At 35.8% G+C, this 21,551-nt stretch overlaps 1 protein-coding gene across 1 annotated transcript in view; it reads right to left on the reverse strand.

Moving 5' to 3' along the window:
• LOC132715353 (uncharacterized) overlaps positions 1-21,551 on the reverse strand; it is a 45,360-nt gene that overhangs the window by 14,833 nt on the left and 8,976 nt on the right. The window contains exons 5-6 of the mRNA XM_060698343.1: positions 19,966-20,060; positions 10,220-10,299 (exon numbers count right to left, since the gene is read on the reverse strand). Coding sequence (XP_060554326.1) covers positions 10,220-10,299; positions 19,966-20,060 — 175 coding nt within the window. The remainder of the gene's footprint in view (positions 1-10,219; positions 10,300-19,965; positions 20,061-21,551) is intronic.

Below are 21,551 nucleotides of genomic sequence, written 5' to 3' on the forward strand. Positions count from 1 at the left end.
CATTACAATGCGGAAATATACAGTTATATTAGGACTGCTACTTAATGCCAATTTTGTTTGTTGATTTAATATTGATGTATGGATGATCCGAATGTGGAGTTTCTTATGCAAACAGAAATTGTACTTCCGATTTCGTCACAATGAGGTTGCAGATATTTATGATAATAAAACTCATTTTAGATGTCTTGACAACATGATAAGATCTGGAGTTGATATGAAACCCGATTTATTAATGAAATGTCGCTGTTTCTATTTTTATGAAATTTATTTAATGTAGCTTTAAAAAATAACAAAGTTATTTTAAAAGATGTGGATACACGTGCATATCCATGGTAAAATTTCCATCTGTTGTTTTATCCCTAACTAAAGCTGTTAACATGTTATCTCTTCTATTTCTACCTAAATATTAACAAGAGGGCCATAATGGCCCTCAGAGTCGCTCACCAGAAACAACTGCTTTTCAGTGTTTGAATGTCAATATATTCTAACATTAAATTTGAGCATAGAATATGATTAAACAATAATTTGAAGAAATGCCATGACCTGGGGTTTTTAAGCTTTAGCTTAAACAGGGCTAATCAAATTAATATCAGCAAACTTAATGAAAGACTACCTATGAATGCTACAAAGTTTGGTGATCATCTTTCAATTATTTCAGTAGGAAATGATGTTCGAGGGTTTTTCTATTTTTAGCTTTAGTGGCCCCTAAAAGAGGCTAATCAAATTAATATATTAAGCAAACGTGATAAAAGAGTACCCAAGAATGCTACAGACAAAGTTTGGTGATCATCCATCAATTGGTTCTGTAGAAGAAGATGTTTAAAAGTTTTTCTATTTTTAGCTCTGCTGACCCCTAAAAGAGGACAATTGGAATGACATGAGCAAATTCAAGTGTGACTGTCACAAGGATGCCACAGACCAATTTGAAGTAAATTTTCTTAGTAGTTTCAGAGAAGAAGACGATTGTTGACGCATGACGACGGACGCCACAGCATCCCCCTTTGATACTTATAGCTCACCCTGAGCCTTCGGCTCTAGTGAGCTAAAAAAAAAAATGGTCAAAGACAGAAAAGGCCGGGTTGCATATGTATACAAAATATCATGAGGCTGTGATGACGTTACTTAAATTTTCTACCACTGTCTGACCATTGATGTTGAAAATTTAGCTTAGTTGGTAAACCGGAAAAGAATGAGCATCAGACCTGAAATGGAATCCCACAATATGGGACCACATGTCAATGCTGTGAACCACATATCAAGAGGCTGTGGTAAGTAGTTGCTGAGAAAACTGTTACGAAAATTTCCTACTATCTATTGATCATTAATTATGTCAAAATTTAACTAAGTCGGCAAACAGGAAGTGGATGAGCTACAGACCTGAAATCAAATCCCACGGTATGGGACCACATGATAATGCTGTATACCAAATATCAAAAGGCTGTGATAAGAGTTGCTGAGAAAACTGTTACGAAAATTTCTTACTATTGACCATTAATGTTGAAAATTTAACTAAGTCGGCAAACAGGAAGTGGATGAGCGACAGACCTGAAATGGAATCCCACAGTATGGGACCATGTGTTGATGCTGTATACCAAATATCAAAAGGCTGTAATAAGTAGTTGCTGAGAAAACTGTTACGAAAATTTCCTACTATTGACCATTAATGTTAAAAATTTAACTAAGTCGGCAAACAGGAAGTGGATGAGCGACAGACCTGAAATCGAATCCCACAGTATGGGACCATGTGTTGATGCTGTATACCAAAAATATCAAAAGGCTGTAATAAGTAGTTGCTGAGAAAACTGTTACGAAAATTTCCTACTATTGACCATTAATGTTAAAAATTTAACTAAGTCGGCAAACAGGAAGTGGATGAGCGACAGACCTGAAATCGAATCCCACAGTATGGGACCATGTGTTGATGCTGTATACCAAAAAATAACAAGGGTGCCATAGTCACAAAATACGCCCGTTTACGAAAAAGCTTTAGATGGAGATGGGGGCATTATGGATAAGTGTTATCTAGCAAGCAAGTTTTTATTCTTGGCACTGTGTTGTTAAATGAACCTTAAAACAAATCAATAGGGAAGATATGCACAGAATGTGTGACCTTGACCTTGGTCGCAGGGACCTGAATTTTATGCACGGCACTCAGCCTCACAATGATGAACATTTGTGCCAAATTATATTGAAATCCCTCTATGCATGTAGAAGTTTTGCTCCAGACAAGTGTTTTTCTATGAGCTCTAACTGTGACCTTCACCTTTGACCTAGAGACTTGGTTTATGTGCAGGGCACTACGTCTCATGGTGGTGAACAATTCTATAAAAGTAACATTAAAATTCCTCCATGCATGTAGAAAATATGCTCCGGACAACATCTGGATATTTAATCATCTCCAGTGACCTTGACCTTGCAAATATTAACTTAAATTAAATGTGTAACACCTGTAGTCATGATAGTTACCATTTGTGCTACAATCCATCAATAAATGATGACTAAATGGTCCCTATAACCATCTTCAAATTTTTTATCTGAACTTTGACCTCTATGTGTAACCTTGACTTTGGTCGCAGGGATCTGAATTTTGCATGCGACACTCAGCCTCACAATGGTGAACATTTGTGCCAAGTTATATTGAAAACCCCCTATGAATGTAGAAGTTTTGCTCCGGACAAGCGTTTTTCAATGAGCTCTAAGTGTGACCTTGACCTTTGACCTGGAGACCTGGATCATGCATGGAGCAATACATATCATGGTGGTGAGCATTTCCATAAAGTATTAAAAAAATTCTTCCATACATGTAGGAGATATGCTCCAGACAAAAATCTGGATATTTCACACATCTTTAGTGACCTTGACCTTGCATATATTGACCTAAAGTACATGTGTCACAGCCGTAGTCATTATAATGACCATTTTGTGTTACAATCCCTCAATAAATGATGATTAAATCGTCCCTATAAACACATCTTCATATTTTTATCTTTTTTTAAACGGGCCGTATAAAAAGTACATGTAATTTAATAACTAAAAAATTCTGATTTAAGATTTTATTCTAGGGAAATACATTTCATTACAATTCTTAATCTTTGAATGAGCTGAACTGATATTTACTTGAAAATTAAAATATAATTAATTTCTATGAGAAAGTATTTACATTTGATAAGGTAATTACTGTATGATCTTTATGAACAAATACCAAGTCTACAGAACACCATAGTTATCACAGTTAAGTATCTTGACCAATGAATGAAACATGTGTAAATAAATGTTACATTCTTTACAACATACTCAAGTCCAAGAAAGAGGATTATTTCATGCCCTTTGATTAAATTCTATTTTTAGAAAATAGATCAAGGGGAGTAATGTGTGTAAGTCATTTATGAACAAAGTAATAACTTTGTTGTCTCCCTTTGATTAAATTCTATTTACAAAATCTGGATATTTCATCATCTTTAGTGACCTTGACCTTTGTATATATTGACCTAAATTATATGTATCACAGCCATAGTCTTGATAATGACCATTTTGTGTTACAATCCCTCAATAAATGATGACTAGAATGGTCCATATACAGCATCTTCATATTTTTATCTGAACTTTGACCTGTAAGTGTGACCTTGACCTTGGCCGCAAGGACCTGAATCTTTGCACGCGACACTCCGCCTCACAATGGTGAACATTTGTGGCCAAGTAATATTGAAATCCCTCTATACATTTGGAAAGTTTTTGCTCCGGACAAGCATTTTTCAATGAGCTCTAAGTGTGACCTTGACCTTTGACCTAGAGACCTGGTTCATGTGCGCGACACTGCTCCTCATAGTGGTGAACATTTATATGAAGTTTCATTAAAATCCCTCCATACATGTAGGAGATATGCTCCGGACAAAATTGGACGCCGCCCACCCGCCCGCCCGCCCGCCCCGCCAGGGGCGTTCCCATAATACGTCCCGTTTTTCAAACGGGCGTATAAAAAGGATGTGATAAGTAGTTGCTGAGAAAACTGTTACGAAAATTTCCTACTATTGACCATTAATTTTGAAAATTTAACTAAGTTGGCAAAAAGGAAGTGGATGAGCGACAGACCTGAAATCGAATCCCACGGTATGGGACCATATGTTAATGCTGTGTGCCAAATATCAAGACGCTGTGATAAGTAGTTGCTGAGAAAACTGTTACGAAAATTTCTAACTATTGACCATTAATGTTGAAAATTTAACTAAGTCAGCAAACAGGAAGTAGATAAGCGACGGACCTGAAATGGAATCCCACAGTATGGGACCATGTGTTGATGCTGTATACCAAATATCAAAAGGCTGTAATAAGTAGTTGCTGAGAAAACTTACGAAAATTTCCTACTATTGACCATTAATGTTGAAAATTTAACTAAGTCGGCAAACAGGAAGTGGATGAGCGACAGACCTGAAATGGAATCCCACATATGGGACCATGTGTTGATGCTGTATACCAAATATCTAAAGGCTATATAATAAGTAGTTGCTGAGAAAAACTGTTACGCTAAAAATTTCCTACTATTGACGCATTAATGTTAAAAAATTTAACTAAGTCTGCAAACAGGAAGTGGATGAACGACAGACCTGAAATCGAATCCCACAGTATGAACCATGTGTTGATGCTGAATACCAAAAAATAAAAAGGCTGTGATAAGTAGTTGCTGAGAAAACTGTTACGAAAATTTCCTACTATTGACCATTAATGTTGAAAATTTAACTAATTCGGCAAACAGGAAGTGGATGAGCGACAGACCTGAAATCAAATCCCACGGTATGGGACCATTTGTTAATGCTGTGTGCCAAATATCAAGACGCTGTGATAAGTAGTTGCTGAGAAAACTGTTAGGAAAATTTCTTACTATTGACCATTAATGTTGAAAATTTAACTAAGTCAGCAAACAGGATGTAGATGAGCGACAGACATGAAATGGAATCCCACAGTATGGGACCATGTGTTGATGCTGTATACCAAATATCAAAAGGCTGTGATAAGTACTTGCTGAGAAAACTATTACGAAAGTTTTTTCCCCGACCGCCCGCCGCCCGCCCGCCCAACATTCACCATACTATAACCCGGGTTGCACTCAGCTGGCCAAAAATCAGTAGGGGTCATCTATTAATCATGGCTAACCTCTGTGCCAAATATGAAGACTATGATCAAAGGAATCTTCAGTTATTGTGTGGACAAGCTTTTTTAGTCAAGGCCCCTGTGACCTTGACCTTTAACCCAATGCCCTGAAAATCAATAGGTGTTAAGACTAACCTTCATCCCATATGAAGACTGAGGGTCAAAGGATGCTTAAGTTATTGGGCGGACAAGCTTGTTGAAGTCAAGGCCCCTGTGACCTTTACCTCTGACCTGTTGACCTCAAAATTGATGGGGTCATCTACTAATCATGACCAAACGAAATACCAAATGTCAAAGGAATCCTAAGCTCTCAGGCAGACAAATCTTTTTGTGTTAAGGCCCCTGTGACCTTGACCTTGGACCTCAAAATCTATAGGGGTCATCAAATAATCATGACTATCCTTCATGCCAAATATGAAGACTGGGTCAAAGTATTCTTAAGTCTTTGGGCAGATAAGCTTTTTTTAGTCAAGGCCACCAAGCGAAATATGAAGATTGTGGGTCAAAGGAATCTAAAGTTCTCGGGCAGAAAAAATTTTTTGTATCAAGGTTCCTGTGACCTAGACCTCTGACCTCAAAAGCGAAAGGGATCATCTATTAATCAAGACCAATCTAAATACCAAATATGAAGACTGTGGGTCAAAGGAATCTTAAGTTATTGAACGGACAAGGAAAAACCGACAGTCAGATGGACAAGCTAATTCCAGTATACCCTTACAACTTCATTGTGCTGGGGTATAAAAACAATGACCTTTACCCCAGCGGGTCCAAAAGCAATCTCATTGGGGTCTTCATATAAGCTTACTTTGTGCAAAGTTTAATTACAATATCTCATTTCTAAATATAGTTATTTTCCGACAACAATTTTTCTATTTTTTTAGTATCAGTGACCTTGACCCCAGAGGGACCAAAAGCAATCACAACCAGGGTCTTCATGTAAGTTTGCAATATACTCAGTTTTGATCATAATATCTCATTCCTAACTCTTGTTATTGTCAAGAAACCATGAAGTGGACTGATAGACTTACAGACGGAACAACCTCCAAGCTGACTTCTATATAGCACCCTAAACTTCCTTGGTGGGAGTATTACAAAAGATAAACTAACAACCCCCAAGCGGACTTCTTTATAGCACCCCAAACTTCGTTGCAACCCAAACTTCCTTGGTGGGAGTATTACAAAAGATAAACTAACAACCTCCAAGCTGACTTCTTTATAGCACCCCAAACTTCGTTGCAACCCAAACTTCATTGTTGGGAGTATTGCAAAAGATAAACTAACAACCCCCAAGCTGACTTCTATATAGCACCCCAAACTTCATTGGTGGGAGTATTAAACAAGAGGGCCATGATGGCCCTGAAGTCGCTCACCTGTATATAGGCCCCCAGAGTGGGGCCAGTTTAACCCAAGGGCTTTTATTTGAACAAACTTGGTAGACACCCATTACAAGATGTTTCATGCTAAACATCTTTGCAGTCTTTCCGAAAGACCGTCGGACCGTCGGCCCTGACCGGTAAAAAATCAGAAGGTAATTTTAAAAATTTTAAAGTTTTTTACGGCCCGGAAAAGGTCCGGGAAAAAATTAAGGGGTTTTTTAAAAAAACCTTTTCATTTAAAAAATTTTTGGGAAAGGCGAAACATTTTTCCTGAATTTTAAAAAAAATCAAAATTTTTGTCATTACACAATATAAAGCTCGTTTCAATGCTTTTTCAAAATGGTTTTTGCATTTTTTCATTAAATGCCAAAAATTTAATGTAACCCAAAAAAAGATAAAAAATTTTCCGACCCAAATATACCCAAATTAAAAATTTAATTTAAACGGCCCTTTTTAAAAAATTTCATAAGCGGGCCCAAAATTTTGAAAAGGGTTTAACCGCTATTAGTTTTTTTACAGAGATGAAAGCGTCAGTTTAAAATTTTGGGAAAAATTTTTTGTCTTAAAACCCAGACCCTTTGAGAAATGTTAAATTACATGTGTGCTCAACTGGTGTTTAGCTATGAAAGATCGTCCAAGATGTTTGAAAAAAATTAAACTTATACTGTGTGAAGGTACCAAAATCATTGAACAATTAAATCTGTCAACTTCACTAAAATTACCGATATATATAATTCTGTTTACATATGCCAAGACTTTTGCTGAAAATTTTTACCCTCTTCATTTTGCTTGTATGAAAATTAAAGTTTTAAATAGCAAAAATCCATTGAATACATGTATAACAATATTTATGTTTACATTTTGATTGTGGTGAAAAAAGATAACTTCACTTCGTTGATAATACCCAATTTTTTTCTTTTTTGTACCACAAAATTTTTTTGACTGCTGACACTCAAATTTGACTTCAAAATGCTATACCAATCAGGTTTTTTTCGGTCCAGTAAATCATGTTTGGTCCAGTAAAAATTTTCAGTTTACAGGACCTTCTGTCCAGTAAAACTCAGAAGTCTTTCGCATAGACTGTCTATGGTCTAGCTCGTTGAGTTTTTTAAAAAATGATTTTTAAGTTTTAACTATACACATATAGTTCAAAGCAATGACACCCCTAGGGCGAGGCCAGTTTTGCCCCAGGGCTTTTTAAAACAAACTTTGATGACACTCACTAGAAGATGTTTCATGCTTAATATCTAAACTCTAGCTATTTGGTTTTTTTCTCAAAGAAGATTTTTAAGTTTTTGCTAAACACATGTAAGGAAAATCAATGTCCCCCGGGGCAGGGCCAATTTTGACCCTAGGGCTTTTATTTGAACAAATTTTGAAGACACTAACTGGAAGATGTTTCATGCCTAATATCTTAACTCTAGCTATTTTTTTTTTTCAAAGAAGATTTTTTGCTATACACATAAATAAAATCAATGACCCCCAGGGCAAGGCCAATTTTGACCCCAGGGCTCTTATTTGAAAAAATTTGGTAGACACCCATAAGAACATGTTTCATGCTAAATATCTTAGCTCTAGCTATTTGGGTTCTTTAAGAGAAGATTTTATAAGTTTTTACTATATGCATATAGGGAAAATCAATGACCCCCTGGGGTGGGGCCAATTTTGACCCCAGGGCTTTTATTTGAACAAACTTGATATACACTCATTAGAAGATGTTTCATGCTAAATACTAGCTCTTTGGGTTCTTTAAAAGAAGATTTTTAAAGTTTTTACTATATGCATATAGGGAAAAACAATGACCCCCGGGGCGGGGCCAATTTTGACCCAAGGGCTTTTATTTGAACAAACTTGATAGACACTCACTAGAAGATGTTTCATGCCAAATATCTAAGCTCTACCTCTTTGGGTTTTTTAAAAGAAGATATTTTAAGTTTTATTTTAAGTTGCCATGCCAACCAGAGTTCTGCATGGAATTAAATTCTTTGAACAATTTTTAAAGGTGACCACCAAAGGAACATTCCTGTGAAGTTTGGATGAAATTGGCTCAGCGGTTTATGAGATGTCATTTAAAGTAAAAGTTTACGGACGACGGACGGACGGACGAAATGCGATCACAAAAGCTCACCCTGTCACTTTGTGACAGGTGAGCTAAAAAGATAAACTAAAACAATAAAAATAATTGGTATCACTTGAAACTTTCATCTATTTTCTACAACACAAGGGAACAATAACATATTCAAACAAAAGCATTTTTAAAGGCCAGATAAAAACCATGTGTTGGCCATTTTGAAAACATTATCTTAACATAAATCTTGTTGTATAGTCTGATTTTATTGACCTGTCAATTATGAATACATTATAGCACTCATTCAAATATTCGATCCTACTACGGTTTTGTCCATTTATTTTACGAGAATTAATATGGAGTATATAGCTAACTTTTGGAAAACTCCCACTAGCTTAATGTAGGTTCTCGTAACATCCGCAATAGCAAAGTCGGTTAAGTGATTACCTTACGTATGAAAGGTCCGACGTTCGATCCCTTCTTTTGACATTTTTTTAGACGTCACTTATTTTTAGACTTATTTTTCCTATATTTTTTAGTACATGTATATTATAATGAAAATGATCAAGCGCTTTCAGAATTTTCTACACAGAATTGATATGAAACAACTAAGAAACACTGACTTGTCACGTTTTGTATTGTATTTTACGGCACTGAAATGACATTTATTGATCTTAATCCGAATGAATTTTGAATATTAATTCTTTAACAATGTTATATACAAAAAGAAAGAATTAACAAAAAAGTGCAAAACCTATTAAAACAGAGAGAACAAACTTAAAAAATGTTGAAAATAGTTATAAATTAGAAAAAATGTCTGGACATACGCTGTCTCGATCTTAACACATCTCAACACGTAGGACATTTAGAAATTTAAACCCATAGTTTACCCTATTGCGCTATAACAGTCAGTGTAACTAATGCATAGAAACCAGATTAATTTAATCATATCTTACTGCTTAAATTTCACGGAATTAACCGAACATTTATCGAATATTAATATATTCTGTGCATTGACCGTATAATCAGTATGGAATTGACAGGTTAATAAAATCAAACAATACTTGGTGTTACACTCTTTCTTATTTTGCTTGTTTGTTTTGGGTTTTACATCACATCAACACAGTATAGGTCATATTGCGACGTCCCAGCTTTACTAGTGGAGGAAGACCTCAGGTGCCCTTCCATGCATTATTTCAGGCACGAACGGGTACCTGAGTGGAACCACTGACGTACCTTAAGCTAGCTGGATACTAGTTAGTTACTCTTTCTTACACTTTTGTTAAAACTACACATCTACTTAATGTTAAAGCAATATTCAAACTGTCTTTATCTTTGTAACAAAAAAATCATTTTTTCTCTATGAATAAGACCATTACAAAATGATAATTGTTTCAGAACATACAATGTCAAAGGACTATCAGTATGTTGTTCTATATCACTAAAAGTTTAAAACACCTATAAATTTAAAATATTTAGCATAAAGACCAAAGGTTGTTCAGGTGTATGACTTAAATAGGTCCATTTTGACGAGTGTAAACACCTGTCATATGTTGTAACGGTGAAATAAATGATGTTGCAAATTTAGTGATGTTGACCGAGACTATAGTAGTATGTCTATCAACCTTACCCATCTGGCTGTAATGGTGGCTCAACAGCAGCTAGCAAAGGAAGAATAAATGGGTGGAAAATTCTGGATGTTATCATTTCCTGAAAATATATAATATGATACCATGATTTTAATTCAATGCTTTAATGAGGTAAAAAAGTATGATATATCTGCCAAGCATGAATGCTTGAGATTCCACATCGGTACATACTTATGCCATATGGTACTGACTAATATGCCATATCCCAATTCCACATTGGTATGGACTTATGCCATATGGTACCAGCGCTTGAGCTAGGGGGTGACTTGGGCAAAGAATTGCCTTCTGATTAGCGACTTTACCTAAAACAAACTTTAAAGTGATTTTGAAGTCGCCCTATTTTTTTAATGATCTGTCATACCTATTTACGATGCTAGGTCTATTAATAATTTATTTACTTCTCAATTACAACCAATAACTGTTAATCCACTAGTTAAGAATGTGTATCAACATCAACAAAGTCTAATACATGCCACAAGGCAAGAGTTCACTCTGTATATCTTTCTCATTATGTATTCATGCGATTGACGAATCAGAATGCTCGTTGTATCTACGGATCATTTGTGCAAAGTAATTTTAAAACTTTTGAATTGGCAATAAGCTATAGAGCGGATATGAAAAATAGATGTTTTACATTTGACCTTCAAGTGCGACCCTGACCTTCAGGGTTGTGACTTGATTATTGTGCTCTGCAAATGGTGTCATAATGGTGGTCATTTCTGCCAAGTTATCTTAAAAACATTGCAGCGGTTTGAATGTTATGGAGTGGACATGAAATGCAGACTTTAACACTTGACCTTTAAGTGTGACCTTGGGGGTAGCAACCAAATTATTGCCCACTGCACATCATCTCATAATCTTGTGCCAAGTTATTCAAAATTTTTAAGCAGTTTTAAAGATATGGAGCAGACATGAAATATTGACCTTTTACGCCTATAAGTGAAAACTTTACCTTGGGGGTAGCAACCAAATCATTGGACTCTGCACATGATCTAATAATGGTGATCAATTGTGCAACTTATTTCTTAAATATTTCAGCAGTTAAAAAACTATGGAGCTAACACGAAATGTAGACTTTTTAACATTTGACCTTATAGTATGACCTTAACATTTTTGGTAGCAACCCAATTATTGCGCTCTGCACATCGTCTTATAATGGTGATCAGCTGTGCCAAGTAACTAAACAAGATTGCATTTGAGAAAAATGCTATGCCACCGCATGGTTCAAATTTTATAGCTGTACATCAAAGGACAAGAAAGTAGGTCACATCATCAAAATCTAGGTCAAAGTTCAATTTTACAACTAAAACTGTGCACATGGTCAAAATGTCATTGCTGTACATCAAAGGACAAGAAAGTAGGTCACTGTCCCCTTGGGCAAGGCATAATTTTGACCCAAGGGTTTAATAACAATCTTGATACAGGTCCACCAAACAACATTTCAAGTCAAATATCTAAGCTATAGCTTTCTCCCATTCAGAAAACATTTGTTTTATTTTCTGTTTTTACTACGTGTACATAATGAGAATCACTGCCCCCGGGCAGGGCCAATTTTTGACATTTGAACAACTTTGGTAGAGGACCTATAGATGATATTATATATCAAACATCAAAGGTCTATGCCTTGAACCTTCAGATAAAAAAAATTTTTTCACTATATGTACATAATGAAAATCAATGACCCCCGGGGCGGAACCAATTTTGACCCCAGGGCTATAATTTGAACAATCTTGCTAGAGGTTCACTACACAATGTTTCATGCAAAATATCTTAACTTTATCCTTTGTAAATTTAGAGAAGATGATTTTTTAAGTTTTAACTATATACATATAGGATAAACCTATGGCTCCCAGGGGCGGGGCTTATTTTGACACAAGAGGCAAAATTTGAACAACTTTGGTAGAGTACCTTTAGATGATATTATTTAACAAATATTAAAGCTCTAAGCCTTGTACCTTCAGGCAATAAGATTTTTTGATTTTTTACTATATGTATATATTGAAATCAATGACCCCCAGGGCGGGGACAATTTTGACCCCAGGGCTATAATTTGAACAATCTTGCTAGAGTTTTACAACACAATGTTTCATGCAAAATATCTAACCTTTAGCATTTGTCAATTGCTAGAAGAATTTTTTTAAAGTTTTTACTATATACATATAAGGAAAACCAATGACCCCTGGGGCGGGCCGATTTTGACCCCAGGGCTATAATTTGAACAATCTGGGTAGAGGTCTACCAGACAATGCCTTATACAAAATATCTAAGCTCTTAGCCTATTGGGTCTTTACAAGAAGGTGTTTTAAGTTTTTACTAATTATGTACATATAGCGAAAATCAATGACCCCCGGGGCGGGCCAATTTTGACCCCAGGGCTATAATTTGAACAATCTTGTTAGAGGTCTACCAGACAATGCCTTATGCAAAATATCTAAGCTCTAGGCCTTTTGGGTCTTTACAAGAAGATTATTTAAATTTATTCTTATTATTCCTTTTGGTTGCCATGGCAACCAGATTTCTGCATGGAATGAAATTCTTTGAACAACTTTGGAAGCCCTTCACCCAAGGAACAATCCTGCCAAGTTTGGTTGAAATTGGACTAGTGGTTTTTCACAAGAAGATTTTTTAAGTGCACTATATAATCTATATAACACACACACAAACACACACACACACATACATACACACAGGTGAATCGCTATATGCCACCGCAAAAAAAATTAAGCGGTTAAAAAGTTATGGAGCAAACACGAAATGTAGACTTTTTAATATGAAATGTAGACTTTTTAACATTTGACTTTTAATATTACCAGCAAGTGCAGTGATTTTTTTTTTCAATTTTTAAAACAACCTGCGGCTTTCTGGCCCTAGATCACTCACCTGACCCATCAAACTCATCCGAACAATTACCGAGAAACATTCTGACCAAGTTTCATGACAGGTGAGTCAAAAATGTGACCACTACAGTGTTAACAAGGATTATCCATATTTGAGCAGTGTGACCTAGTTTTTTACCCAGGTGACCCATATTCAAACTTGACCTAGAAATCATCGACACAAACTTTCAGGCCAATTTCCAGGATACTTGGATCAAAAGAGTAGCAACTAGAGTGTTAACAAGATTTTAGCTCCGGTGACATAGTTTCACATGCAATTTCAAACTCATCCAACCAATTACCTACCTAGACAAGAAACATGGCAATGCCATGAAACCAGGTTTTCAATTATCACCATTGTAGATAAATATGTTGTATTTGAAATACAAATACAAGCAACAAACAATGTAACTATGTGTAATGTAAAACATGAATAATGTAGGAGGATTTGCCACTGAAGAAGTGTTCACTATATATACTATATAAGGAAAAAAACAAGGGCCATAATTAGGTAAAAAATTATCCAATCACAAAACCCCGACAATATGTGCCAGGGCGCTTGATGACAAAGCTTCTGTGAAAGTTTGAACAAAATCCGTTGAGAAATGTAGGATAAGTTCAGCACAGAAGAATTTGTTCACTATATATTGATAATTCTGTATAAGGAAAAAAACAAAGGGCCATAATTAGGTCAAATATTATCCAATCACAAAACCCCGACAATATGCGCCAGGGCACTTGATAACAAAGCTTCTGTGAAAGTTTGGTCAAAATCCGTTTAGAAATGTAGGAGAAGTTGTGCACGATAGAAATTGTTCACTATATATTCTGTATAAGGAAAAAAAACAAAGGGCAATAATTAGGTCAAATATTATCCAATCACAAAACCCTGACAATATGCACCAGGGCACTTGATGACAAAGCTTCTGTGAAAGTTTGAACAAAATCCGTTGAGAATTGTAGAGGGAGTTCAGCACAGAAGAAATTGTTCACTATATTTTCTATATAAGGAAAAAAAAACAATGGGCAATAATTAGGTCAAATATTATCCAATCACAAAACCCCGACAATATGCCCCAGGGCACTTGGTGACAAAGGTTCTGTGAAAGTTTGGTCAAAATACAGGGGGAAAATGTAGGAGGACTTGCGCACAGAAGAATTTGTTAACTATATATTCTTTATAAGGAAAAAAAACAAAGGGCTGTAAATAGGTCAAATATTATCCAATTGCAAAACCCCGACAATATGCGCCAGGGCACTTGATGACAAAGCTTCTGTCAAAGTTTGGTCAAAATCCGTTGAGAAATGTAGGAGGACTTGCGCACAGAAGAAATTGTTCACTATATATTCTATATATGGATAAAAAACAAAGGGCCATAATAAGGTCAAATATTATACAATCGCAAAACCCCGACAATATAACCCAGGACACTTGATGACAAAGCTTCTGTGAAAGTTTGGTCAAAATCTGTTGAGAAATGTAGAAGGAGTTGCGCACAGAAGAAATTGTTTACGCCCGCCTGTACGCCCTCCCGCCCATCCGCCCGCCAGCCCGCCGACATACCTCAATCTAACAACCAGTTTTTTCCTTCTGAAAACCTGGTTAACAAGCATCCTGACCTACTTTGATGATATTTGAGTCAAAAATGTGACCACTAGAGTGTTAACAAGGTTTTTCCATATTTGGGCAGTGTGACCTAGTTTTTCATCCGAGATGACCCATGTTCGAAGTTGGCTTAGAAATCATCAAAACAAACTTTCAGACCAATTTACAGGATATCTGGATCAAAACAGTAGCCACTAGAGTGTTAACAAGATTTTTCTATTTTTAGCTCCTGTGACCTAGTTTTTCATCCGAGATGACCCATGTTCGAACTCATCCGAGCAATAACCTAGACAAGTTTCCTGACCAAGTTTGATGACAATTGAGTCAAAATTGTGATCACTAGAGTGTTAACAAGATTTTTCTATTTTTAGCTCCTGTGACCTTGTTTTTCATCCGAGATGACCCATGTTCGAACCAAGCTATCACCTAGACAAGCATCCTGATCAAGTTTGATGACACTTGTGTCAAAAATGTGACCGCTAGAGTGTTAACAAGATTTTTCTATTTTTAGCTCCTGTGACCTAGTTTTTCATTCGAGATGACCCATGTTCAAACTCATCCAAGCTATCACCTGGACAAGCATCCTGACCAACTTTGATGATGATTAAGGCAAAAATATAACCGCTAGAGTGTTAATAAGGTTTTTCTATTTTTAGCTCCTGTGACCTAGTTTTTCATCCAGGATGACCCATGTTCGAACTCATCCAAGCTATCACCTAGACAAGCATCCTGACCAAGTTTGATGATGATTGAGGCAAAAATGTGACTGCTAGAGTGTTAACAATGTTTTTCTATTTTTAGCTCCGGTGACCTAGTTTTTCATCCGAGATGACCCATGTTCGAACTCATCCGAGCTATTACCTAGACAAGCATCCTGATCAAGTTTGATGATGATTGAGGCAAAAATGTGACCGCTAGAGTGTTAACAAGGTTTTTCTATTTTTAGCTCCGGTGACCTAGTTTTTCATCCGAGATGACCCATGTTCGAACTCATCCGAGCTATCACCTAGACAAGCATCCTGACCAAGTTTGATGATGATTGAGGCAAAAATGTGACCGCTAGAGTGTTAACAAGGTTTTTCTATTTTTAGCTCCGGTGACCTAGTTTTTCATCCGAGATGACCCATGTTCAAACTCATCCGAGCTATCACCTAGACAAGCATCCTGACCAAGTTTGATGATGATTGAGGCAAAAATGTGACCGCTAGAGTGTTAACAAGGTTTTTCTATTTTTAGCTCCGGTGACCTAGTTTTTCATCCAAGATGACCCATGTTCGAACTCATCTGAGCTATCATCTAGACAAGCATCCTGACCAAGTTTGATGATGATTGAGGCAAAAATGTGACCGCTAGAGTGTTAACAAGGTTTTTCTATTTTTAGCTCCTGTGACCTAGTTTTTCATCCGAGATGACCCATGTTCGAACTCATCCGAGCTATCACCTAGACAAGCATCCTGACCAAGTTTGATGATGATTGAGGCAAAAATGTGACTGCTAGAGTGTTAACAAGGTTTTTCTATTTTTAGCTCCGGTGACCTACCGGTAGTTTTTCATCCGAGATGACACATGTTCGAACTCATCCAAGCTATCACCTTGACATGGATCCTAACCAACTTTGATGATGATTGAGGCAAAAATGTGACCTCTAGAGTGTTAACGAGGTTTTTCTATTTTTAGCTCTTGTGACCTAGTTTTTCATCCGAAATGACCCATGTATGAACTCATCCAAGCTATCAACTAGATTAGCATCCTGACCAAGTTTGATGATGATTGAGGCAAAAATGCGACCACTAGAGTGATAACAACTAAATGTGAACGGACGACAGAGGACGGACAATTATCGATCCTAAAAGCTCACCCTGAGCATGCTCAGGTGAGCTAAAAAGTGGGGAAATCTTAAGTCAAATACCAAAAGCTAAGAATGGAATTAACCCACACATTTTATACATTTTCAATTTCTGTTCAATTTAGCATGCATGGTACATGTACAAAGCAGAGGCTATCTAAAGGGACTTCTAGCTGATATAAGACAGCTGCTGTTAAGTCACAGTTCTGGTAAAGAATATGCACATGGCCTTTCAGGGGAAAATATAAGCGTTTTTAGAGAAAAATATATCTATTTTGGACCAGGGGAAACAGCCTTTATTCGGCTGTAAAATACAGGGAAAAAAAAAATAGTGAAATGTGACCTTAACCTTGTGCGGTAGCAACCCAATTTTTGCACTCTGCACATTGTCTGATTATGGTGACACTTGTGCCAAGTTTTTTTTTTTTAAAATTGAGCGGTTTAAAAGTTATGGACACAAAAGTGTTACGGACGAAAGCAATTTCTATGATACATGGAAGGGGATTAATAACTTGCAGAGAACCCAGAAGATGCTACATGCCATATATCTAGGCTCAGGGAATTCTTGTTTCTGATATTTTTAAATATATAATTTTTACAGTCTTTTAAATCTCCTATGAACTTATTTATGTATCAATCTGGAACCTCTAATACAACTTTTGTAGAAGACCACCTTAAGGGTCATCCCTGTAAAGTTTGGTCAAAATCTATCCTGTGGTTGAGTAGATGTTTTGTTTTAAAGAAATTGTGGAAAACAACGGACAACTAAAAATGGCCATCACAAAAGCTCACCTTTGAGCACCAGCACCTGGTGAGTTACAAAGGATGATAACTTTGCCAAAATGAATTTTAAGATCATCTACCCTTTGAAACATTAAAAACTTAAAAATTAAAGAAATAGCATCTTATATGAAAATAAGGTATTAACCTTTTCCCTTATATAGGCATGTTTCGATGGTTTTTTGTCCCCACCCTCCCTCTTTTTTGAGGCCTCAAACAGTGAAAATGCCCTATTCAGACTCCAAACACTGTTTTTCGTTTGAGAAATGTTGTTAAAAAAAGTGACCACTTTTTCGGTGCAGTCCCCCATCCAAATTTGGGGGGGGGGGTTTTGATGGGGGGGGCCGAAGAAAATTTTGGACATGTGACAGGCTAAAAATGGCCTCAGGTCGATCTTAGGGTAACTAGTTACCGACGCTGAAAAGCCTTTTACTCTATCTCATTTCATTGAGAAGTTGCAGCACTTTGAAATCAGTTCTGATGAAAAAAAACAATGCAAAATAGTGATTTTTGGCAATTTTGAGACATTCCCCTGTTGCCATGGTAACAGGAAATTTAGGATTGAGCATGCTGTTACAGAGACTATAGTCCAGTCAACATTTGTGCGAAGTTTCATCAGTATTAAAGCATTTTTCATAGTTTCATAGCAGTTTGAACTTGTTACAGGAGACTTTTCAATGAAAACGCCCATTTTTTCGCAATATGCTCATGGGGTAAAAGGTTAAATGAGTAGCTTTTATCAGTTCTGAAAAAATGAACCTTTATGAAAAGTTGTGCTTCACAGCATAAAGGCTCCAGGGAAACCCTTCACTGGTTCATTGTCTATTCTAGGAGGGGCGATGGGGGGAATCACCCATATTTTTAAGAATTCAACCCTATTTTTTGAGAGGAAGGGGGAAAATTTTACATAGACAAAGAAGGAAAAAGATCAACAAATGTTATAAATTCTCACTTTTCGATAAAAATCCCCTGTTTTTCGAATCCTAGAATAAACACTGCTGGTTTATAAGATATGAGGTTGCATGTAGAATCTAAGAGATAACAAAAAATGTCGAATGACACATATGCCCCCCCTTTTTAGCCCTTGACTCATATTATTGGTAATTTTCTTATAGAAACATGCTATAAATGGAACATGGAAGTGTTCACTTATGGAAACAAGAACTGGTTGAACCGGGTGATGCTCCCCGAGAAGGTTCTGGACACAGGAAAGTATAAAAAAATGAACAAAGGGCAAAAACTCCAAAATAAGGCAAGGTGGAGTTATGTTTTTTGCATTGCACTTCTATTCAATGAGATCTATCTATCTATAAAGTTTCCTGATGATATCTCTTAAAGATTCAGAGTTATGTTCCGGGCAAATTCAAAGTGTAAAAATGAACAAAGGGCAACTCCAAAATTAGACCAGCTTTGTTTAGATTTTTTAAGCATTGCAGATCTATCCAATGATATCTAGCTACCTACAAAGTTTCATGTTGATATCTCTAATAGTTTAAAGGTTATGTCCCGAACAAAAGTCAAAAAGTAAAAATAAACAAAGGGCAATAACTTCAAAATAAGGCAAGGCAGAGCAATGATTCTTAAGCACTGCACTTCTACCCTATCTATCTACAAAGTTTCATGTTGATATCTCTTATAATTTTCGAGTAATTTCCCGGACAAAGTTCAAAGTGTCAAAATTAACAAAGGGCAATGACTCCAAAAGTAGACAAGACAGTGTTACAGTTCTTGTGCACTGCACACCTACTCAATGAGATCTATCTACCTACAAAGTTTCATGTTGATACCTCTTGTTGTTTCAAAGTTATGTCCCGGACAAGAAAAGCGGACGGACAGACGGACAAGGCAGCGACTATATGCTCCCCCGTAATTTTTCGGGGAGCATAAAAAAGAATGATCAATATATGACCTGAATCTGAATGAAAGCTATCATTAATAAGTTATACAAGTTGGAGGGTAGCTGGAATAAAATATAAATTATCAAACAAATATAACCATTCTGACATTTAAGGCCTCTGTGACCTTGACCTTTGACCTAGGAACCCCAAAATCAAAAGGGGTCATCTACTAGTTATAACCAATCAGTATGTGAAATATGAAGACTTTGTGATATATAGTTTTCCAAAATAATCAGCGGAAACCATGTGGTCTATAGACTGACAGACCGACAAACATTAGCAAAACAATATACCCTTCCTTCTTCGAAGGGGGCATAATAATTATGCTCAAATTTGATATTATAAAATATTGATAATTGCTTAAATATAAAATAAACATGTTTTGACACCACACAAAGAAGATATGTTATGCTTAACACTATAGGTGATCACAATACGTTTAATTGTATATACAGTGTCAATAAAAAAAACTCTCACGTTTTTTTTAAATAAAAGACTTTCCTCAGCTTGACTTGACACAGCTTCCAATATATAGTTAATTCTTTTATTCAAATTAGACCTATTTGGTAAGAATATCATAGATTTCAATAAATTTCTGTAATAAATATATTTTACTCAATGATAAGCATAGTGTAAGTGCTATGCCAACAAAATACCAGGCTGAGCAAAACAGTTTTGTTTATCCTAAAAGCTGCATGTAATTTATAAAGTTGATACCTACCCTTTTTATTGTGTGTGCTATAAAACTATATCTTAAAGGTATATGTATTTTCTTGACAACAACATGTATTCCAAAGTCCTCTGATTTAGATGCACCTGAAGTCATATTTCAAAATAAGAGATACATTAAGAAATAAAACATGTGTTTTTGCTATGGTTTTGCCCTGCTTTGAGTTTGCAAAATTCAATAATTATTACATGGTTTCCAAATCAAAATACAGAAATTGAGCTATAAACACTTAACAGTATAGCTCACAAAGCTTCTGGATCAAGCATTTTATGCAGCTAATAGGGTATACTCACAGAGCAGAGGGGTTTTTGGTTATCAATCTTGACAAAATATAGATACATGTATTGTGGTAAAAGTAAATTTCTTTAATACTAAAACAATATTGTCGTTAATCAAGTGTTTTTTCATTTTATTTTTTGTTGGGTTTGACATGATGCACCAACACTGTAAAGGTCCTAATATTATGGTGACTTTCGAGCTTTTCTGGTGGAAAAAGACCTCAGCTGCCACTCTGTGCATTATTTCCAAACGGGCACCTGAGTTAGAACCACTGACTGACTCTGTAAGCTCACTATATTGTATAATGCCCCTGTCAAAATAAACCTAATAGGCCGCTTCATAGATGGACAAACTTATTCCAGTGTATCTTATTACAATGTTGAATAAAACAATTCATAATTAGTAAGTAGATAGAAAGACATTTTGATAAATAAAATTAAATTAAATTTGGTCATTTGAGAATGTCATCAGGTTCTACAGATTCTAATCAAGTGTATGCTTGAAACTGATATTATTATGGGGATACCTTTAGTCTACTTACACTAAACAATCTTTAAAAATAAAAACAATTTTTCATTTTTTGGTGGGTTTTACATTGCACTAACACAGTATAAGTCATATGGCAACTTTCTAACTTTACTAGTGGAGGAAGGCCAAGGACAACCACCAACGTTCCATAAGCTAGCTGGATAGTTTCCTCACATGAAAGAATCCAAAGTCCCTGTCCGAATTTGAACCCACAGGAATGAGAGGCAAGTGGTTTAAGTTAACGACTCCCCTCATAAATACATAGAAAACTGGAACAAGAATAAACAAAAATAAACTCAAGAAACATACTGCTTTACACATTCAAACAAGCAATTATCATAGTATTGCAAGCAATCCATAAGTCCCCTACCGGTTAGAACCCCAGCAACATTCTGATGGGCCATTGGCCATTCAATTTTACAAGTGAATGAATGACATGAATGAACTTAAATCTTTTGAGTTCTAAGTTTGTCTATATCACAGTAATGTGTTAAGTTTCTTTGCCAAGTAAGGAAATTATGTTTATACAACCTTGTCATATTATTAAGATGTGAAATTATAAAGTAAATCATGTAAGGAATGAAGAAGTTCAAGGGGGACATAATTCTGGAAATAGTCTTGATAGAGTAACTATTTAACCTTCTCAAAAATGTTGAGTGAATAATAAAAAACATATATATGAAGTTTGAAGTAGATACATTAGGAAATAAAAAAGTTATTTAAAAATAATAAAGAAGTTATTTAAAAAAAACAACATTTTTTTTTATAAA

Source organism: Ruditapes philippinarum, unplaced genomic scaffold (assembly GCF_026571515.1).
Source record: "Ruditapes philippinarum isolate M1 unplaced genomic scaffold, ASM2657151v2 ctg1665_1_1_1_1, whole genome shotgun sequence".
Lineage (NCBI taxonomy): Eukaryota > Metazoa > Mollusca > Bivalvia > Venerida > Veneridae > Ruditapes > Ruditapes philippinarum.